The sequence below is a fragment of the Lissotriton helveticus genome, chromosome 5_1 (genome assembly GCF_964261635.1).
Source record: "Lissotriton helveticus chromosome 5_1, aLisHel1.1, whole genome shotgun sequence".
NCBI lineage: Eukaryota > Metazoa > Chordata > Amphibia > Caudata > Salamandridae > Lissotriton > Lissotriton helveticus.
The window spans coordinates 1092344915-1092365395 of NC_136065.1; the positions used below are offsets into that span (position 1 = coordinate 1092344915).

At 46.5% G+C, this 20481-nt stretch overlaps 1 protein-coding gene across 3 annotated transcripts in view; it reads left to right on the forward strand.

Moving 5' to 3' along the window:
* Positions 1–20481, forward strand: part of PDCD11 (programmed cell death 11) — a 627216-nt gene that overhangs the window by 9452 nt on the left and 597283 nt on the right. For all 3 annotated transcript variants that reach the window (XM_078643694.1, XM_078643695.1, XM_078643696.1), the window contains exon 2: positions 12426–12537. In XM_078643694.1, the coding sequence (XP_078499820.1) occupies positions 12436–12537 (102 nt within the window). In that variant the 5' untranslated portion in view covers positions 12426–12435. The remainder of the gene's footprint in view (positions 1–12425; positions 12538–20481) is intronic.

Sequence of the window (20481 nt, forward strand, 5' to 3'; positions counted from 1 at the left end):
ATGAAAAAGGTCTTAAATGTTTCAAACTATCTGTAAGAAGATGTTGAGATGAAAATACTGTAGAGGTGCTTCTGTTTTACTAAGGAGTGTTGAAGCATATTTAAAAGTTGCAAGTGGTAGAGGCTGTGTAGGGAGTGGTGAAGAGGTCGGTGATTCATGTGTGCTTGGTTGATGGCGGAGGCGTGTGCAGGGCCATTGGAATTATCTGGCATTGAAAAGCGAAATTATGCAGCATGGTTGACCAAATTATGTGTCAAGAAAAAGCCAATTCTGAGACCTAGTGCTGCACAATCTGTGGCAGTGTTATTTTGTCATTTTAACACCTATTGCTATTGTCTTAGTAAGACTGTTACGTTAAAACTATTTGTAGAGCGTGCGTTCACCAGTTGTTTTCTTGGTGCTAAAGACTGCCCATCATTAGTACTGGTTTAACATCTGAATACAGCAGTTGGCAACTGTAAAGTGACCAGCTAACTCTTGAACAGTCTCTGCAACATGTGGCACTTTTTTTATTTTTATTTTTTTTATTTATTTATTAAAGTTTTGTATAGCGCTGGCTGGACCCGAGGGTATCAGAGCGCTTCACAGCAAATATACATGGGTTAGACAGATAATGCGGACAAAAAGCAGGTCAATGCACACAGGAGTGAGTACACTCTATACAATAGCAGCCAAGCGTGACCCAGGTGGAGATTCGTAGGCAAGTCAATCCGCTCAGGGGTGAGCGAGGACATGAAACAATAAAGTCTAGGTTTAGTTCTAGTTGGTTCCGGAGCGCTCAAGGAAGAGGACTTTGAGTAGCTTCTTGAATTTCGGGAAGGATGTGGTCATTCTGATGTGTGGTGGAATGGAGTTCCATATTTTGGGAGCATTGCCCGCGAAGGATTTGCTCGATGTTGAGAGTTTCTGGGATTTCAGAGGAATGAGTAGGAGCGTGTTGGAGCTTCTGAGGTTTCTAGACTGCCCGGCCCTTTTGAGCTTATTGGCCAGGTATTCCGGTTTGCCCGTATGCAGGGCCTTGTGTGTGAGGCAAGCTGTGCGGAAGCTAGCTCGTTGGTCAATAGGGAGCCATTTCAGATCCTTTAGAGCTGGGGTGATGTGTTCATATTTCTTTGTTCCCGTGATCATTCTTGCAGCTGCGTTTAGGGTGGAGGTCAGAGGACGTAGGTGAGATTTGGCTGTTCCAGTCAGAGTGGCAATGCCGTAGTCAATTCTGGAGAGGACCAGAGCCTGCGTGGCCTGTTTCAAGTCTTTTGTGGGGAGGAATGGTTTTAGTTTGTAGAGCAATTTCAGGTTCAGGAAGGCACTTTTGGCGGTTTTTGAGATGTGTTCTTTCATATCCAATTTGGGGTCAAGGGTGATCCCTAGGGATTTTATGGAGTTCGATGGAACAAGCGGCACATTTAGAGCGTTTAAGGCTTTGAGCCAATCAAGGATTTGGGGGTTCTCTTCTTTCTTAGAGATTAGGAGCACTTCAGTTTTTTCCTCATTGAGTTTGAGGTGGTTGGAAGAGAGCCAGAGCTGAACTTCAGTAAGTGTGTGGTTCAGTCTGTGGATGTCCGAGATCGATGTGGTTTCCAGATAGAGTTGCGTGTCGTCCGCATAAAGGTGGAAGGGGATGTTAGCTTTCCTTAGAATTAAGGTGAGGGGCTCCATGTAAATGTTGAAGAGTTGAGGAGAGAGAACAGACCCTTGAGGAACTCCTCTGCTGATGGGAAGAATGTCTGATTCGCAAGTTTTAATTTTTATTCTTTGTGTGCGGTTGTTAAGAAAGGAGGAGAACCATTTTAGGACAGTCTTTTCGAGGCCTGCTCTCTCCTTTAGGACCTTGATTAGTAGGGCATGGTCGACTGTGTCAAATGCAGCCGATAGGTCTAAGAGGATGAGAAGGCTGCAATGGTTGGAGTCGAGCGACATGTGAAGATCGTCTAGGATGTTAAGTATTGCGGTTTCAGTACTGCAGCCTTTTCTGAACCCTGATTGATGTGGGTCTAGAAGCTTTGTATTCTCTAGGTGCTGGGAGAGTTGCGCCAGCACACATCTTTCCAAGATTTTGGATAGTAGTGGAAGGTTCGAGACTGGTCTGAAGTTATTCATATCCTGTATGTCAAGACCCGGTTTTTTTAGTAGAGGCGTGACTTGACCTATTTTAAGGCAGTCCGGGATGGAGCCCTCACTCAGAGAGCTGTTGATGATCTTTGCCCAAATAGGGGCTAGAGTGAGCCTCAAGTCTTTGGTCACTCTCGGGGGAAGCTGATCAAGGGAGTGACTTGAGGGCTTGGCGGAGGCTATGAGATTACTTATCACTTCAACCTGGATAGGTTGGAAGGAGGACCAGCGAGTGGATGAGATTGACGGTCCTAAATTGGAAGTTGAAGCGGGGTGGTCTGAGGGTAACGTGCCGAGAGATCGGTCAATTTTCGCGATTTTTTCATTGAAGAAGTTGGCAAAGTCGTCACATTGGGATTTGGACGCTACCATGTCTCTTGTTACCGGAATGGAGGTATGGTTCTTGATGATGTTGAAAAGTTCTTTGGGGCGGTTTTTGGCATTGTCAAGGGCCGCGCAGAAGAAGGACGACTTTTTGTTCTTGATGTGGTTGTAGTAGCTTTTGCGGGCTGCCTTGAGCTGGTCCCGGTTGCGTGAGGAGGGGTTGGCCCTCCAGGATCTTTCCAAGTATCTTAGGTGTCTTCTTTCATCGTTGATGTCAGTGGAGAACCAGGATCTGGAGGGGATGTTTCTTTGTTTTTTTTAGTTTCCTTGGTGCCAGCTGGTCTAAGACGAGCTCCAAGTTGGAATGGTAGAGCGAGGTGAGTTCTGTGGTTGAAAGGGGATCTGTCGTGGTCGGGAGGAGTGAGCTGAGGCCCTCTTCAAGCTTGTCCAGAGGTACTCTCGATAGGTTTCTGATCCATTTGGGGGATGTTTGTGTGGGAGGGACGGAGAGCGCCGGGTGATTGATATGAAAGAGGATGGCGTGATGGTCTGACCAGTCTACTGGGATGATGTGGTCAATTGAAATTGTCTTTTTATCTGCGATGATAGCATCCAGGGTAGCTCCTCTATGGTGGGTTTCTTCTGTGCAGTGCTGGGTCATGTCAAGGTCATGAATCAGGGTGTTGAGGGATTGAATGAGCGGGTTTTTTGATACATTCCATCTTAGGTTGAGGTCGCCCAGAATTATACTGAAATCACTGTTGAGAGCTGTTTGCGTGATCAGATCCGTCAGCTGAGCACCAAATGCGGAGGTATTGCCCGGGGGATGGTAGAGGAGAAGGCATTGGAGTGAAGGGTGTTGAGGCGAATTGATGTTGACCGCGAGGGATTCAAAGGAGTTGTAGGAGACGGCAGGAGATTCAGTGATGGAGATGTCGCTTTTATGGATAATAGCTATTCCGCCGCCTTTGTGAATGGGCCTGTCTTTGTGTATGATTGAGAACCCGGGCGGCACCAGCGTGTCCAGGATGGGGCAGGATAGAGTGTTCAGCCATGTTTCAGTGATGAAGGCTACGTCCAGGTCCTGAGCGAGGATGGTTTCAGCTATTTCTGTTGCATGTTTGACGGCGGATCTGCAATTGATGAGCATACAGTTTATTTGGGAGTCGATCTGTGAGATATGATTGACCGATGTAGCTCTGGGTAAGGAAGAGAGATAGGGTGGAGGTCTGGCAGCTATGCGACGGGGCGGTTCCCTTCCCACTCCAGTAATGACTTGAATTGAGGAGAAGGGAGGGTGTTCAGGGGGCATTATTTGAGCAGGCTGCCTAGGCGGGTTTTCAAAGGAGGTGATGAGGGAGGTCACTTCCTGAGGCGAGAGGGAGGAAGCCGTCCTTCTAGGCCTGTCTATTCGAGTCTCAGTACTGGGATTAGAGAGAAGAGGCTGGGAGCCTGTGGGGGGCTTGGATCCTGTGTGGGTGTGAGGAGGGGCGTTCAGGAAGGGGTGCTGGAGTTTCTCTAGGGAGGATAGTGTTTCTTTCAGGCCGAGGATCAGAGTCGCGATCTGGGCTTCTAGAAAGTCCAGGCGTTGTGACAGTTTAGATGCTGTAGAGTCGGTGGGCGATTGGGTGGAGTTGGGTTTGGTGCGGGAGAGGTGGTGTAGCAGGACGTCGACTGGGGGGGTCTGTGACGAGGGGACCGGGTCTAGGTTGGGGTTCGATTGTGGGACCTCTAGAGAGGGAGAGCAGGTTTGGGGCGAGATACTGTTAGGAAGTGAGACGGGAGAGGGAGGGACGGGGTTAGCTTTCGTGGATTTTTAGTAACATTGTTTAGTAACATGTGATCCCTCTAGCAGAAACATTTTTCTGTTGTAATCTAGAAAATATGCAGCTCATGCTGAATTATGTGGTTAATCAGTAATTATAGGGTAACTCCTACGGCTGCAGAATTGTGTAATTTCTGTGAGCTTGGCTATATATGGGTGTAGGTGACACATGAGGATGAAAGATTGGCTCCCGTTATGAAGGGACGAGTGGTAGAAGGAGCTGAAATGGTGGGATTATGTCATCCAGTTTATCCAGAATGGGTCAGTTACTATGAGACTTAGTTGTAAATATAGTTGAGTCCTTAGTTTGTTATTTATAGTTGCTCTAGTGATAATTTTCAACCAGTGATGGGATTACCTAACATAAGGTGTAATTTCGCCAGTAGCTCCACATAGAAAAGGTCATGCCAGTAAAACTGGTTTATTGCTCGGTTCATATGTATGGAAACGGCCCGGTCATCAATGCTGTGCTGGAAGTCAGGTTTAAAATAATGAAAGCTGCTGTGTAAGCAAAGAGCAAACTAGTATTTTGCTGTCTGGTCAGAGAAGATTGACCCTACAACTCGTGGGTAGTTGTACGTTGATATTTCAATTCAGAGGTGTGTCTTCGAGAGGAACGTTTTCTTATGTGAGATGTTTGTAGTTTTATTATATATAAAACATGATGGGCACCTCAGGAAGACTTAAAGGAGGCTTTTTGTCTGCTGGTAGTCACTGCAGGACGTGTAGGGATGGATGCAATCTTCTAGATTTAAATGCAGAAGTAGTCTTCCAGCTGTCTTTTTGTTTTTCTTCTTTTTTTTCTTCTTTTTTAAATTCTTTATTGTATATGAAACAGGTACTCATGCACATCGAGGTTGAACGCGTTGGCGTTCTCCAGATGTGACAACGCAAGGGTAATCACAGCCTGGGCCCTTTGAAAGAAGTGCAGGATTGGAGAAAGCTATTGGCAATTCACAGTAGATGCAGTTGAGGAAACCATATTTTGAAACCTGTTATCAAATTTTGGAAGCCTGATGTTCCCTGTTTAAGTTTTTGAAAGCCACATTGACCATTATGTCTGCTATCACAAAGCATCTCTCTGATATTTAACAGTTTGTATGTTTTAAAGCTGGTTATTGTGCATCACTATCCTGAAGAAAGAGAAAAAACAACATTAACAAAGCAAATTGGAGTCACATTGTTGATCTATTGACTTCATCAATGCTTTTTAGGTCTCGACCTAGCGTACACTGCGCAGCAGTGTCGCGCAGCCGAGATTTTATGTTTTCCTAGAGTGGGGCTTGAACCCGCCCCTCTTCTCCATTGGCTGGCTTCCTAAACGGAGGCCAGCCATTGGAGGAGAGGGGCGTCACTCTGTTGTAGACTGGATTTGGGGGGGTGTTTTTCGTGTTCTTTCTCTCCCTGACGTCATCGTAACAAAGCACGCCCCTCATCACGCTGCCTGCACGCTCAAGTCGGCTCTCTGATTGGTGTTCCTTATTAACCAATCAGAGGGCCGACTGGCGAGTGCAGGCAGCGTGAGCAGACTCTGCCTCGCTTTTCTTTTTTTCGCCGCTTTGCCCTTCCTACCCAGACATCACCTCTGTTCTGCCAAGCAGCGCCATATTAATATTCGAGATTCAGCTCGGCTCCTCACCTGTTCGAACCCCGCCCCCTCATCTTTCACGGCTGGGCATCCCCGCTGCAGCCCTCGCCTCTCCGTCCCATCTGTTCACCCCTCCCTCGGCATCACAGCCCTCTTCTCTCCGCCCACCTCATCTCTCCATCCCTCCCCGACACTGCCAGCCACCAGCCTCCATTTTCTCCCTGGTAAGCGGAATTTTATTTTTTATTCTCTGCACGCGGCTTGGGAGGCTGTCACTCACTACAGCCCGGGTTGATCCTCCTGCTTGTCGTCCGCCTCATCGCACTACTCGTCGTCCTCGTCCGACAAGGAGCTGGAAGACGAGCTGCTGGAGCTGAACCCGAGCCCGGGCTTCGAGAGCATGTGCCTGGGCTCCTCGGCGCTCGACCGGGACCTGAAGATCACCGCACCGCCCTCCCCCCTGCCTCTGAGACCCTGGAGCCTGAGCTGGCTCGAGAGCCATTACGCTGTGCTCTGGGACGTCCTGCCACAGCACGGGGGAGCAGACTCCCAGATGCAGGTCTGCCGGTTTCCCTTTCACCGCTCCCTCCCTCCCGCTCTGTTGCAAAACATCTCCCTCCCTCTCCCGCTCCTCAGGCCGGCCGCCATGTTACGCACCGGAGAGGGAGTGAAAGAAGGAGGGGCAGCGAGTGCAGAATGCGTCCCTCTGGAGCCGGCGCTGAGTCTCTCCTGGTCGCGGCCCATAGCTTGGATAAAGCAGGTAAGGGGTTTGTGCTTGCTCGTTGTGCTTGCTCTCCTGCCCCCTGGCTGTGCTTGCTCTCCTGCCCCCTGGCTGTGCTTGCTCTCCTGCCCCCTGGCTGGGCTTGCTCTCCTGCCCCCTGCCTTTTTTTTTTGCTCTCCTGCCCCCTGCCTTTTTTTAGCTCTCCTGCCCCCTGGCTGTTTTTTGCTCTCCTGCCCCCTGGCTGTTTTTTGCTCTCCTGCAACCCTGGCTGTTTTTTGCTCTCCTGCCCCCTGGCTGTGCTTGTTTTCCTGCCCCCTGGCTGTGCTTGTTCTCCTGCCCCCTGGCTGTGCTTGCTCTCCTTTTGGATAACTCCGGTAAGGGGGTTGTGCTTGCTCGTAGTGCCTGCTTTACTGCCCCCTGCCCCGTCCGTTGTACTTGCTTTCCTGCCCCATTGTTCGTTGTGCTTGCTCTCCTGCCCCCTCGTTCGTTGTGCTTGCTCTCCTGCCCCCTGGCTGTGCTTGCTCTCCTGCCCCCTGGCTGTGCTTGCTCTCCTGCCCCCTGACTGTGCTTGCTCTCCTGCCCCCTGGCTGTGCATAGTGCAGTACGCGTCCCTCTGGAGCCGGCGCTGAGTCTCTCCTGGTCGCGGCCTGCAGCTTGGATAGCGCAGGTAAGGGGTTTGTGCTTGCTCGTTGTGCTTGCTTTACTGCCCCCTGCCCCCCCCGTTGTGCTTGCTTTCCTGCCCCCTCGTCCGTTGTGCTTGCTTTCCTGCCCCCTCGTTCCTTGTGCTTGCTTTCCTGATCCCTCGTTCCTTGTGCTTGCTTTCCTGCCCCCTCGTTCATGTGCTTGCTCTCCTGCCCCCTCGTTCATTGTGCTTACTTGCCTGCCCCCTCGTTCGTTGTGCTTGCCTGCCCCCTCGTTCGTTGTGCTTGCCCTCCTGCCCCCGGGCTGTGCTTGCTCTCCTGCCCCCGGGCTGTGCTTGCTCTCCTGCCCCCTGGCTGTGCTTGCTCTCCTGCCCCCTGGCTGTGCTTGCTCTCCTTTTGGATAACGCAGGTATGGGGTTGTGCTTGCTCGTAGTGCCTGCTTTACTGCCCCCTGCCCCGTCCGTTGTACTTGCTTTCCTGCCCCATTGTTTGTTGTGCTTGCTCTCCTGCCCCCTCGTTCGTTGTGCTTGCTCTCCTGCCCCCTCGTTCGTTGTGCTTGCTCTCCTGCCCCCTCGTTCGTTGTGCTTGCTCTCCTGCCCCCTCGTTCGTTGTGCTTGCTCTCCTGCCCCCTCGTTCGTTGTGCTTGCTCTCCTGCCCCCTTGTTCGTTGTGCTTGCTCTCCTGCCCCCTTGTTCGTTGTGCTTGCTCTCCTGACCCCTCGTTCGTTGTGCTTGCTCTCCTGCCCCCTGGCGGTGCTTGCTCTCCTGCCCCCTCGTTGTGAGCGCTTTTTCTGGCATCTGTCCCCTCGTTGTGAGCGTTTTTTCTGGTCTTTGTTCCCTGTGTGTGGCTCTGTGTGTGTGTGTGTGGGGGGGGGGGGCTCTGTGTGTGTGGGGGGGGCTCTGTGTGTGTGGGGGGGGCTCTGTGTGTGTGTGTGGGGGGCTCTGTGTGTGTGTGTGGGGGGCTCTGTGTGTGTGTGTGTGGGGGGCTCTGTGTGTGTGGGGGGCTCTGTGTGTGTGGGGGGCTCTGTGTGTGTGTGTGTGTGGGGGGCTCTGTGTGTGTGGGGGGCTCTGTGTGTGTGGGGGGGGCTCTGTGTGTGGGGGGGGCTCTGTGTGTGTGGGGGGGCTCTGTGTGTGTGTGGGGGGGGCTCTGTGTGTGTGTGTGTGGGGGGGCTCTGTGTGTGTGGGGGGGCTCTGTGTGTGTGGGGGGGGCTCTGTGTGTGTGGGGGGCTCTGTGTGTGTGGGTGGGGGCTCTGTGTGTGTGGGTGGGGGCTCTGTGTGTGTGTGGGGGGGCTCTGTGTGTCTGGGGGTCTCTGTGTGTGTCTGGAGGGCTCTGTGTGGTTGGGGCTCTGTGTGTGGGGCTCTGTGTGTGGGGCTCTGTGTGTGGGGCTCTGTGTGTGGGGCTCTGTGTGTGGGGCTCTGTGTGTGGGGCTCTGTGTGTGGGGCTCTGTGTGTGGGGCTCTGTGTGTGGGGCTCTGTGTGTGGGGCTCTGTGTGTGGGGCTCTGTGTGTGGGGCTCTGTGTGTGGGGCTATGTGTGTGTGGCTCTGTGTGGGTGCAAATGCAATAGGTCTCGCATTTGCGAGCGATTAAGCTATTGGCATTGTAAATGACAATGCCATTTATTTATGTTTTAAAAACCAAAACATAAATAAAAACAAGCATTTACAATGCAACGGTCTCGGCATTGCAAAAGTTAGAGCTATTAGCATTGTACATGACATGATTAATTTAACACGTGAATGTCGAAACATTTTTAGGCAATGAGCTGTCCTTAGCCCCAGGTGTATGGTATGTGGGAGAATGCACTGAACTGCCCGCAACACATCATTCGTTTGTTTTTGTATTTTGTATTTTGTTCCTCGTGTATCACTATTGGTCCTTTTGTGAAGCGCTCTGACACCTTCGGGTAAAGTCCGCGCTATATAAAATTGCATAAATAAATAAATAAAGAAGACGGAAATCTACGCACCCAGCGGAAGTCAGGCAATGTCGCCTGTGACGGGGGCGGGGCCGCTTCCGGACCGGAAGAGGAGGCATGCGTATCGCGGCCGGGGGCTCCTGTGAGCGGTGGAGAGCCCCGGGCCCGCCAGCAGGAGGTTAGGCGAGTGTTGCGGGGCTCCCTTGACCAAGAGGGAGCCCCGTGAAAGGAGCTCGCAAGAGCTGCAGCGGCGGAGTTCCCCGAGATTGGCCCGGTAAGTTAGAAAGGGCTGGGGGGGGCTTGGTAACCTTGTATGTGTGTCTGTGTGCGTGGTGCGGGGGAGGGGCGAGGGGGGCAGCACTCGTGTGTCTGTGTGCGTGTGTATGTGTGTGGGGGAGGCTGTATGTGCGTGCGTGCGTGCATGGGCGCTTGTGTGTGTGTCTGAGAGAATGCAGCAAGCGTGCGCGTTTGAAATCGCCTCCAAGGCGATGCGCGTGGCCAGGATTGTCTCCTGGAAAGGAGACACGGCCACAATAGGTTCTCGGCGGACACGCGCTTCCGCGCGTTCAGCCGAGACCTAATAATGTCATGAGCAATGCCAATAGCTCTAACTTTAACAATGCCGAGACCATTGCATTGTAAATGCTTGTTACCGATACTGTGCAGAATCTGCAGAAAAAAGAGAAAAAAGAAAAGGCGCAATGATGCGGCCTCTGCTCTCAGCTGTACCATTCTGTATGCATGCAGGATGACATGCATTAGCACCATGCATGTGCACGCACATACCGAATGACACTGGTGAGATATATATATATATGTATGTATGTATGTATATATATATATATATATATATATATATAATTTTGACCTTTTTTTTTTTTTAACTGATCCAGGAAAGCAGACACTTGGATCAAGAAGTTTAAACATATATATATTTTCTTAGTGTGAAAGCATTTTTGGCAATCTGGAGCTTCTTAATGAAAAGAGAGAAATAATTTCCTAATTGTGAGAAGTGAAAGGATACTTTTAAAAGGATCGTAAAAAGGTTATGCTCCACGCAAGCGCTAGAAAAGGAAGGCAAACCAATGAGCAAGAAGCAAGCAAATCAGTGACAATAAAACTAACCAGCGTGACAGTCTACGTTTTTTTATATCATCCCCCATTTTCTCCCCATGCCAAATCTGTACGAACCTTGCTGTGCCGAAATGTAGCAACTTGTGCTAACAGGTTTGTCAAGCAGCACCCACATTATTAGCAAAGCAAAAGCACCTTTTCAAAGGAGAAGGAGACTTCACAATAAATACAGTCATTGTTGTGAATTGAGGAATATGTAGTACACATGCAATATTTGCTAAAGCCCAATATTGGTATTGGGCTTTAGCAAATAGTTCCCGTTTGCACAACACCAAGTAAAGTGTACAGATTTATTTTGTTCCTATTAAATGTAGGATTTTCTTCACACTTCAGACTTGTTTTTTTTTTTTTTAAAGTGTTTTCCCACTACAATTTGTATTTTGAAATATTTGTACAGTTCATTTACAAGCTATTTAAATATGTGTTTGGGGAAAAAAACGGACATCCTATAGCCTTTCATTTTACACAACACGATTGTCTGACAGTTCTCTTTATTTTCTTTCTCTGACAGCAAAGTAAGAACATTTTGTAAACCCCATCTCCAGGATTAAATAAAGAGCAATTTGTAAGGCGGCATAAGCTGACCTCTGACCTCCGTCTTTGAGGGCCCAGCAAATGTAACAAGATTTAGTAACAAGATTTAAAGGCATCTTTATTGCTAAAACAACACCTGTTCTTTATCCGCTTGGCCAGTAGTCCCTAAGATTTGCTTGCTCTAATAGTGGGTGGGTGAGTAGATTTCTCGAGGCCTGATAGGTGAAGCGAAGCATGATTATTAAGTATTATGCAGTTGGGGTGGGGGAACGGTTTTTGGGCCTCTCTCACTGCCGGTTTTGCTATTTTACTTGGCCATGCCCCCTCTTGTCAGGGCGGGACTGGGAAACCAAAATCTGCCCTGGCAAAAATACTGAAACCGGTCTGCTCACTTTGTCTCCACAAGCAATCTCTCTCTTTCCATCATTCATGATTTCCCTCTACCCTGTCCATCATTCTATCTCTTACTCTCTCTTGAAGCCTTCCAGTGCCTGTTGCAATTAACCTCGGGGAGCCTTGGATAGTTTGTTTGGCACCAGGGGTAGTCTTGGGCTTTTAAAACCAGCCTCAAAGGGCACCAGTCCACCAGGGAAATGCCAGGTGGAATAAAAGACTTGTTCAGACCTGCCTCTGGTTAACTAGTGGAACTGTTTTGGAAAGAAATTCTTACTAGAACATTCTTCTGTTTGTGCAGCTATAGGACTATTGTAATGGATGATGGCACATTTGACAAAATTTATGTTTTCAGCATTAGGGAGCACCAAATATCTCAGAATGTGGTTGCGAAATTGTAAAGTCAAAGTTAAGAAAATATTATTATTTTTTAGAATAACACAATCTAAGTAGCACACAGAGATGCCTATGTGCCCCTTTATATTGTATTAAAAAAATTATTTGAGTTGGTGATTTATTCAGCCTGAATTTTAAAGCTTTCATCCTTAACCATGAATGTTATAGTTATGTATGATTGATCATGTTAAACCAGGACGTTTTTATTTATAGCTCTGCTGTCGTAAGAATAGTTTTAATGTGAAGTAGCAATTTAAGTAAAGGCACATAGCGCTTTGTTTTGACTATTTTGCACAAGATTGACATTCATGGTTTTAACATTGCCTGCTGGGATATTTTACATGCAATTAAATTAAACTGACACAACAAGATCCATGCTCTGTTAACGCTTGAACATTAAAACACTCTTCCTGCAACACTCAGATGGGCAAAGTTGGTAGGATTATATTCCATAGTTAATGGTTTAAAATTGCAATTCATTATCATGTGACATGACTCGGGTTAACGATTTATCCTTTGAGGTTTAATGAAGTATATCTTGGGCATTCCAATTGATTTATGATGGATTTTATGATGTTATTTATTGATGATGTTTTATTTGGTGATCATATTGAGCTGTATTTTAAGTTTTAATTAACAGAACAATAAAGTCTTACTTACATACTTACTGCAGTCGAACAGTGTTATGTTATTTTGCATTTATTTAGCACTCCATCACTACTGAGGCATCGTAGCGCTCAAACTTTACCAGCCCACCTAGCTTTGTGATTGTTGAAATATTGATTAAATGATGTCCGTGCTAATTCTGATGTTTACTCTGAATATATATTTTTTCATTTTCGTCAGCTTTTGGAGCATGGAATCTTTTGAGGAAAGCTTCCCACGAGGGGGCTCGCAGAAGAAGCCCAAGGAGACAGAAACACACACAAGGCCTGTAGATCGTGATAACTTGTTTAATGTGAGTAACCTGATACTATTTGACTGAATAGTTATCCAGCTACAGATGTTTCTTAAAACTCATCTCTGGTTTAGTAGCAGGAAAACTAAAATTGTGGTAGATTTTCTTTCAGTTGTGACGGGCTCCGTGCACAATTGCCTATTTTTTTTTTGGTTCACTTTTTTCTTTGCGTCTGCTGCACTAGTATACAAAGTATTTTTCATAGTGGCAGTTTACCCTGACTCTTTTCATGTTGAACTGATGCTTATTGGTATGTTGCGTATCTTTTATTAAATCATATAAGCCAAAAAGATTGCATCAAAAAATGTCTTGAAGTATATTTGTAGGCCTGCCAAGACTGGACATGGGTTGTGGGATATTAAGATTCTTTAGTGATGTAATACATTGAATATATTTGGACATAATTGTTAAACCTATACTCTAAAAAGACCACCTTTTTAGTTTTTTTGAAACTCTGTGTTCTCTTTTAGTATCACGTAACCTACCAGGCTTGCTTAATTTCCTAATCCAAAAGTGTTTGATCTATTATAGATCAACCTAGATTAAGCAGTATTTACCTTGCTGGTGAGGAGCAGGGTAGGTACTGATCTGCATAAGGTGGGCCTCTGACCTGAGTGCCACATTGGGCGAAAAGCAATTAGTTGGTATGTTACCCTGAGCGATTGCTAGTGACATAAACTATTTGCAAGGTGTCCTTACACCACCATTAGACTGTTTGTTGTAACGCCATGGTGTGTCCAGAAATGGATCCGTTAGTCTTTGCTCTATAGGCTCCAAGCTTTACCTCACTGACCAGGCCTAGTAAAGTCGAAACAGGACCTGGATTGCTTGCCTCCCCTTCTGGAGGGGGCCTTCGCCTGGCTGTTCAGGATGGACTGTCCTTACGAGGAGCAGGATCAGTACAAATCTGTATAAGGTTGGCCTTGTATTTAGAGTGGCACAGTGGGTGTGTAAAAACTGTGTGCTAGAAATCTAGCCAGAGTGATTGCCAGTGGTTTACACTATTTGCAAACAGTCCTTCCTTCACCTTTTGTGTTTGTTTGAGAATATCTCCAAGTGCCAGAGTGAGCCGCCAACGCACTTTAAAATATTCTTGTGATATTTCCTTACATCATTGTTGCCAAAGCTCTACCTATATCCGTTTTCTGTTTACATTCCAGGCTTTAACTCAACATATCAATACAATTTAAATATTGCTTATGCTATGCATATTTATATTGTAGTGGTTCCATAACAAAAAGGAACGTAAGGGGCTATGACTTCAATTTTTCGGAGACCTTCTTATGACATGCATATTATATAGTACAAAAGTTGGAAGGCACACCATGGATGCTGTTTACTTGACATATTCTAGGGAGTCATTACTTGCTATTCGTAATCGTGCTATCCTTCTACCACCATTTGCTCTCTAATGGCAAGTAGGTCTGCTATTACTAGTCTGGGGACGCCTAGCAATTCAGGGATTCTGTCTATGCCAGTACCTCATTTCCATCAGCCATTGTGAATACCGTCTCTGGATCTGCTAGTTTCAATTTTAACTGTATGTTACTTAATGTGCACTCACTTCCTGGCCTTGCAGAAGAAATCTTTTTATTAATAAATTCTTTACAACTTAACATCTTATCTCAGAATCTTGGTTAAATATCACATCTGGGCCTGATATTGCATGCACCCACCTTGTTATCAGTAAAATAAATTAAAAAAAAATATGGACCGGGAGGATGAGGTGATGGGTTGCTACCATTAAGATATTTGGACATTCATGCATATGTACCTGCTGAATTGTTTGGTTTCCAAGTTCTGTTCTTAACCGGCCTCCCTTTTTGTTTTTTCGTTTACTGCTCCGCAGGACCAGTAGCTGACTTTTGTGCTACTTTTCTAGAGCTTGTTTCTTATTATACTTGTAAGTACAGTAAATCCCGTTTGCTAGATGTAGTACTTACATTTATGCTGCTCAGCCAGTGTGTATGTGTGTATGTATGGAACCTTGGAATGATTGATGACTGTGTCGAATGTTGGTGTGCCTGGTTGATTGGAAGAATGACAGTTGGTGAGAGTGGGCTGAGCAGCGAAGATGCAGCTCCTGGTGGGGCTCTGAACCAGCTCTGAATTGGACTTGAATTAACCTTGAACCTGTAACTACCATCTTGGAACTTGACAAATAAACCTCTACATGAAACTACTTTGTGACTACTATTTTACATTACAACATTGGCGACGTTTTGGTGAAGAAACCCTACTTGCTGTCTACCTGAGGTAACATTTTGAATCTTTTGAGAGACTATTTGGTATGCATCCAGTGCCCCCTGTATGAGCCGCAACTCAAACCCATGGTGCGCTTCCTAGACGGCGTTGGAATAAATTGAAACTTGATGACTTCTTCCATCTTTTGTCTACCGACCCGCTAGGTTTAATTGAGTCTGCGGAGGTGGGCTATGATCGCTTCTGTGAGTGGGTTACTAGGGCTCTTGATTCCCTTATTCCAATAGTTTTGTGTAAATGTGGGGCAAGGGATCCAAGCCCGTGGTATGATGATTCGCTGCGGGTGCTTAAAAGCACCTGTAGGCGCGCTGAGCGGGAATGGCGCAAAACTTATAACAGCGACAAAAAAGTTTTGTATATGGCCACTGTGAAACGTTACCATCGTGCAGTTTGCAGAACCCGCGCGGCCTTCTACGCCTTGCAATTTCGCACCAGCACTAACCCTTCCAAAACTATTTTTAAGGCCCTGAAACATCTTACTGCTAACAAGGTGGCTGCGACTCATCAGAGCTCTACCGCACATTGTGAAATCTTGGCGGATTTCTTTTTGGAAAAGGTTCATGCCATTTATAGAGCCTTTCCATCGGTTGTACCTTCTGCTGGTAGACCTCTCAAGCCCTTAGCTCCGGATGTGTTACATTCCTTCCCGAGCTTAACATCAGAAAGTCTCAGTAAACTGGCCCAACAGGTGAAGTCAGGGTCACCGGCAGATCCGCTACGGCCAGCTTTGTTTAAAGATCTAGCATCCCACGGTCTCTCGCCGGTTTGCTCTCTGATCAACACGTCATTAACATCTGGCGTAGTTCCACTGAAGTGGAAACAGGCAGTTGTCATGCCTATTCTTAAGAAACCGTCTCTCGACGTTGGCAAGCCCGAGAACTACCGTCCAATCTCTCTTCTTCCGTGGCCTGCCAAAGTAGCGGAGGCGCATGTCAACTCTGTCCTCTCGGACCATCTTCTTCAGGCAAACATCTTAGACAGAACGCAGAATGGATTTCGGCTGGGCACAGCACGGAGACTGCCCTACTGTACATGGTGGAGCATCTACGCTCCGTGCTAGATGCGGGGCAAACGGCGGCGCTGGTGCTATTAGATCTGAGCGCCGCCTTTGACACCATGTCCCACCCTATCCTTCTGCTTCGTCTGGAGGAAGCTGGTGTTACTGGCCTTGCTCTCCAGTGGTTCCGTTCCTTTCTTGCCAACTGTTCTTTTTGCGTGGCCGTCCCGCCTTATCAGTACAAATTCCATCCTCTGGATCTGGGGGTCCCCCAGGGCTCCTCGCTGAGTCCCACGTTATTTAATCTGTACGTGAGACCGCTGGCTGAGGTAGTCAGGCAAAGGGGTATGACCATGGTGTCATATGCCGATGACACCCAGTTAGCGGTCACAATCAGCGGGGATGCGGATGTGGATGCCCCCAGATTCCAGAAAGGACTTCGGGCGGTCGCCAGCTGGATGACCTCCAACTGTCTCCAGCTGAACGCAAGTAAGACGGAGGTCATGATCTTTGGCAAACAAATGGAACTCTGGGGAGACAGGTGGTGGCCGTCGGATCTGGGCCCTACGCCAACTCCGGTCTCTGAGTTAAAAAACCTTTGGGTATGGCTCGACCCAACTCTCGCCTTTGTCTGCCATACCAAGCGCACGGCAGCCTGCTGCTTTGGTATTCTGCGTGGACTACGGCCCGTGCTAAAAATTTTTGATGCCACCACCAGGCAACTTGTGATTCAAGCAACTGTGATCTCAAGGCTTGATTACGCCAGTTCCCTTCTAGTGGGATTAAATCAAGCGGAAATTACCCGCCTTCAGCGCATCCAGAATGCCGCAGCAAGAGCTATTGTGGGACTACCCAGATTTTGCCCTACGGCCAACACCCTGCGTACGCTGCATTGGCTTCCGATTGCACAAAGGATCCGGTTCAAGGCCCTCTGCGTAGCATACAAAATTCTCAAGGGATCCCCTGCTACGATCCTTTCCAATCTACTGTCCCGCTATGTTCCGGTCCGGGATTTAAGATCTTCAGACCTAGAACTTGCGGTCGTCCCCCGCTTTAAGCGTAGCAGGGCAGGCGGCCGCTCTTTTCAAGTCCGTGCCGCAGTGTTATGGAATTCCCTTCCCCCGGCGATTCGCGCCCTCAGGGACCTGCTCTCCTTCCGTCGAGCAGTAAAAACTTTCTTGTTCCCTTAAAATTTTTCCTGCTTTGTTCTGTTTAGTTGTGTTGTGTTGTGTTGCTACCTTGTCGGGCGCCAGGACGCTCCTTTGCTGGAGCATCTGTGCGCTAAATAAATGAGCCTAACATAACATAACATAACTATATATATATATATACTAGAAATTATTTAAAGAAAAGGAACTTAAAAACAAGGAGGAGTATGCCCGTCTAGCCCCACCAGTGTCCATTACTATCAGGACAGCCTGCTCCGGGCGCTTCACACTCCTCATGTTTATCATCTTTAAAAGAAAGGAAGGCGTTAAGGAAAAGAAGTGTGTGTAAACAGTTAGCATCTGCAAGATTTGTGGTTGTGTCGTTTAAGGCTACCTGTCAGTGTTTCACACCAAAGCCTCTTGCCTTCCAAAAACATCACTAGGAATAATTTATCTGCATTTGACCAATAAATTTAGATTGTTTGACAGTGTGAGGAACGCAAACTTGCTGCCTTTCGGCATTAGAGGAGATCGCTCATCTACAGTTCTAGCTGTGGTTTGGATTGTCTAACAGCGTGAGGACCGAGTGCCATCTAGTGGGCCTGCCCGTGTACTCCATTTTCCGCCTTCAAGCATATGAAGATGTTGTTATCTACGGTTTTAAAAGTGATTTGCGGTGTTTGACAGCATGATTTCAATGTTCTAATGACGACTTTGGCAGCATTCCAGTCCTGAGTAGGAGTAGCGGAATTCAATTCATGGAAGCAAACTCGAACTGGGAGTTTTGAGGACTCAAAGAATGCATCGTGAGTGTTTTTTTTTTAATCAACTTCATTTCAATGATTAACCAATTTAGAAAGTCGTTACCTTCAAAAGTGGGCTCGAGCGAACTGTTCTTTGGAGTGTTATCGAGCTGTCCTACGTCACTGTCAGTTTGTGCTCGAAACAGCACTTGCATCGCGTTATTCACGTTGCTCATGTGAGCCCAACTTTCTTCTGAAAGGACGCAAATACGACGTTGACGGCCACCTTGAGTAACATCACCATGACAACACCACAGCAAGTCATTGGACCAACATCTCTGATCGAGGCTTCTTCTAGTATTCATTATTTATACATATTTATGGTATTTATGAACATTTTGTTTTTTGTATATTGATATGATGGAAGAGTATATTTTCCGCAACTCAAACTGTCACACCGGTTAATCTCGAGTTTCTCTTCACATTATACACTGCGGGGGCTACTAGAGGTACTTGCGGAGAAGATTTGCCCACAAAACTTCCGTAATTCTTGATGTGGAACTCTTTTTTTTTTTTTTTTTTTTTACTGTACCCGTGGTTGGGAATGCGATTGCTTTGCTCACAACTAATATATTGCTTTAAGATCTCGGGTGAGAGAGTTCGCTCACCGGCGTTTGCTCACTATACATTGTCACTTTAACTGTTTATGTACAATTATTTAATATGCTTATCAATATGCGTATAATGATTTTTTTTCCCAATAATTTAAGGAAGATTGTATTGTGTTTAGCAATTGCTGTGTATGAAGAAGTGTACTACAGTCCTTGTTTAATGTCATGGCTATGTACTGACTTTATACTAGTTTCACTTGCACTTTTATTGGGTGGTTTTACTGTGTGGTATGTTTTTAATGAGAGCTTCAATGGTTCCAGTTTCCCTTTGAAACGCTAGTGTATTAAGTTATACCTTTCCTGAGGGTAGTTGTGTATGGGAGCTGGTCTCCATACATTCGGTCTAGTCTTCAGTGTGGGTGGTGCGCACACCCTTCTCACTGTCACACCCTACATGGTCTTTGTTTTTGCCTAGCTTCAGTATTACCATTTACTTTTACCACATTTTCATCCAGTAGTGTGAGTTGCTGTTTCTCCTTAGTTTTATTGTGTTTACTCATCTATTTGTGATGAACAATGGACCTATATTTTTGTAGTTATGTGCATTGGGCTCTGTACCCACTTTTATTAGAATATGTGCGATGAGCAGTTAACTCATGTTTTGGCCTCTTTGTTGGACAGTGGATCCATAATTTTAGCTCTTTTAAGTGCCTTGGGTTATGCACCCATGTTTTGTTGTTATGCGCATTGGGCTCTGTACCCACTTTTATTGGAATATGCGCGATGGACAGTTGATCCATGTTTTGGCCTCTGTTAGTCAGTTGTCCAAACTTTTGGCATGTCTTTTGGGCTGTGCACCTATATTCTGTTATGCACATTAATCTCTGTACCCACTTTTACTTGGTTATGCGAGATGGGCAGTGGACCCATATTTTCGCCTCTGTTTAGTTGTGCTTTGGGCAATGTACCCATACTTTAGCCTCTGTTTAGTCATGCTTTGAGCAATGTACCCATACTTTGGCCTCTGTTTAGTTGTGCTTTGAGCAATGTACCCATACTTTGGCCTCTGTTAAAGCGGTGTCTATATTCTTATCTGTGTTTGAAATACACGTTGGGCCTTGCACCCATCTTTGACTATTATTGTACAATGAGTCATGTGTACTTCACTCTTGTACCTTTGAAATCATTTGTCTACTCTATACTTGTTTATTATGTATGCATCATTAATGTGTACCATGAGTTCCCTAGTGTAGGATACTTAATGGTTTGGTGTTTACACTCCACGGGTGTTCCCCATTCTATAAGTCCTGCACAGTGTTCTCTTTTGTGTGTGGTGTGTAAAAATGGGTGATTAGATTACATTTTACATCTTCTTTATTTCTACTTTTCTCCCAACCCCACACATTATGAGTATGTTACTTATTGCATTTTGTATTTTCTTCATGATGTTCCCAAGGGAAGGGAATGTGCCTTACTATATCTTCTTGTTTGCACCCTTTCCTTGCTGGTTATCTGTACTTTTTATTTCTTTCTCTGTTCTTCTGCAATATGTACTTACCTTATCCTGCTCCACAATTCTTTCCACTTTCATTCTTCTCCATGGTTACATTGATTTGTTTGCAATGTTGTATCATTTTGTTTACAGACATATGTTGCTCTCCCATAGAGTTATAACTACTCTTTGTTGATTGTTTCCATAAGGAGAGAGGATATGTAGTACTTACATTTATGCTGCTCAGCCAGTGTGTATGTGTGTATGTATGGAACCTTGGAATGATTGATGACTGTGTCGAATGTTGGTGTGCCTGGTTGATTGGAAGAATGACAGTTGGTGAGAGTGGGCTGAGCAGCGAAGATGCAGCTCCTGGTGGGGCTCTGAACCAGCTCTGAATTGGACTTGAATTAACCTTGAACCTGTAACTACCATCTTGGAACTTGACAAATAAACCTCTACATGAAACTACTTTGTGACTACTATTTTACATTACAACACTAGACATCTTCAATATTTAATTTGAATCTCCTATGCCTGAAGCCTGTTCCTTAGAGGAATCTCTTTCCTCCTTGGATCAACACCTCATGGTGTTATAGGCCACTCATCTTGCTGGACACCTTCTAAATGGGCTATTTAGTTCGGTTGACATAATCTAGACAGCCTGTCATTTCAGGTTCTGGTGGGCGGG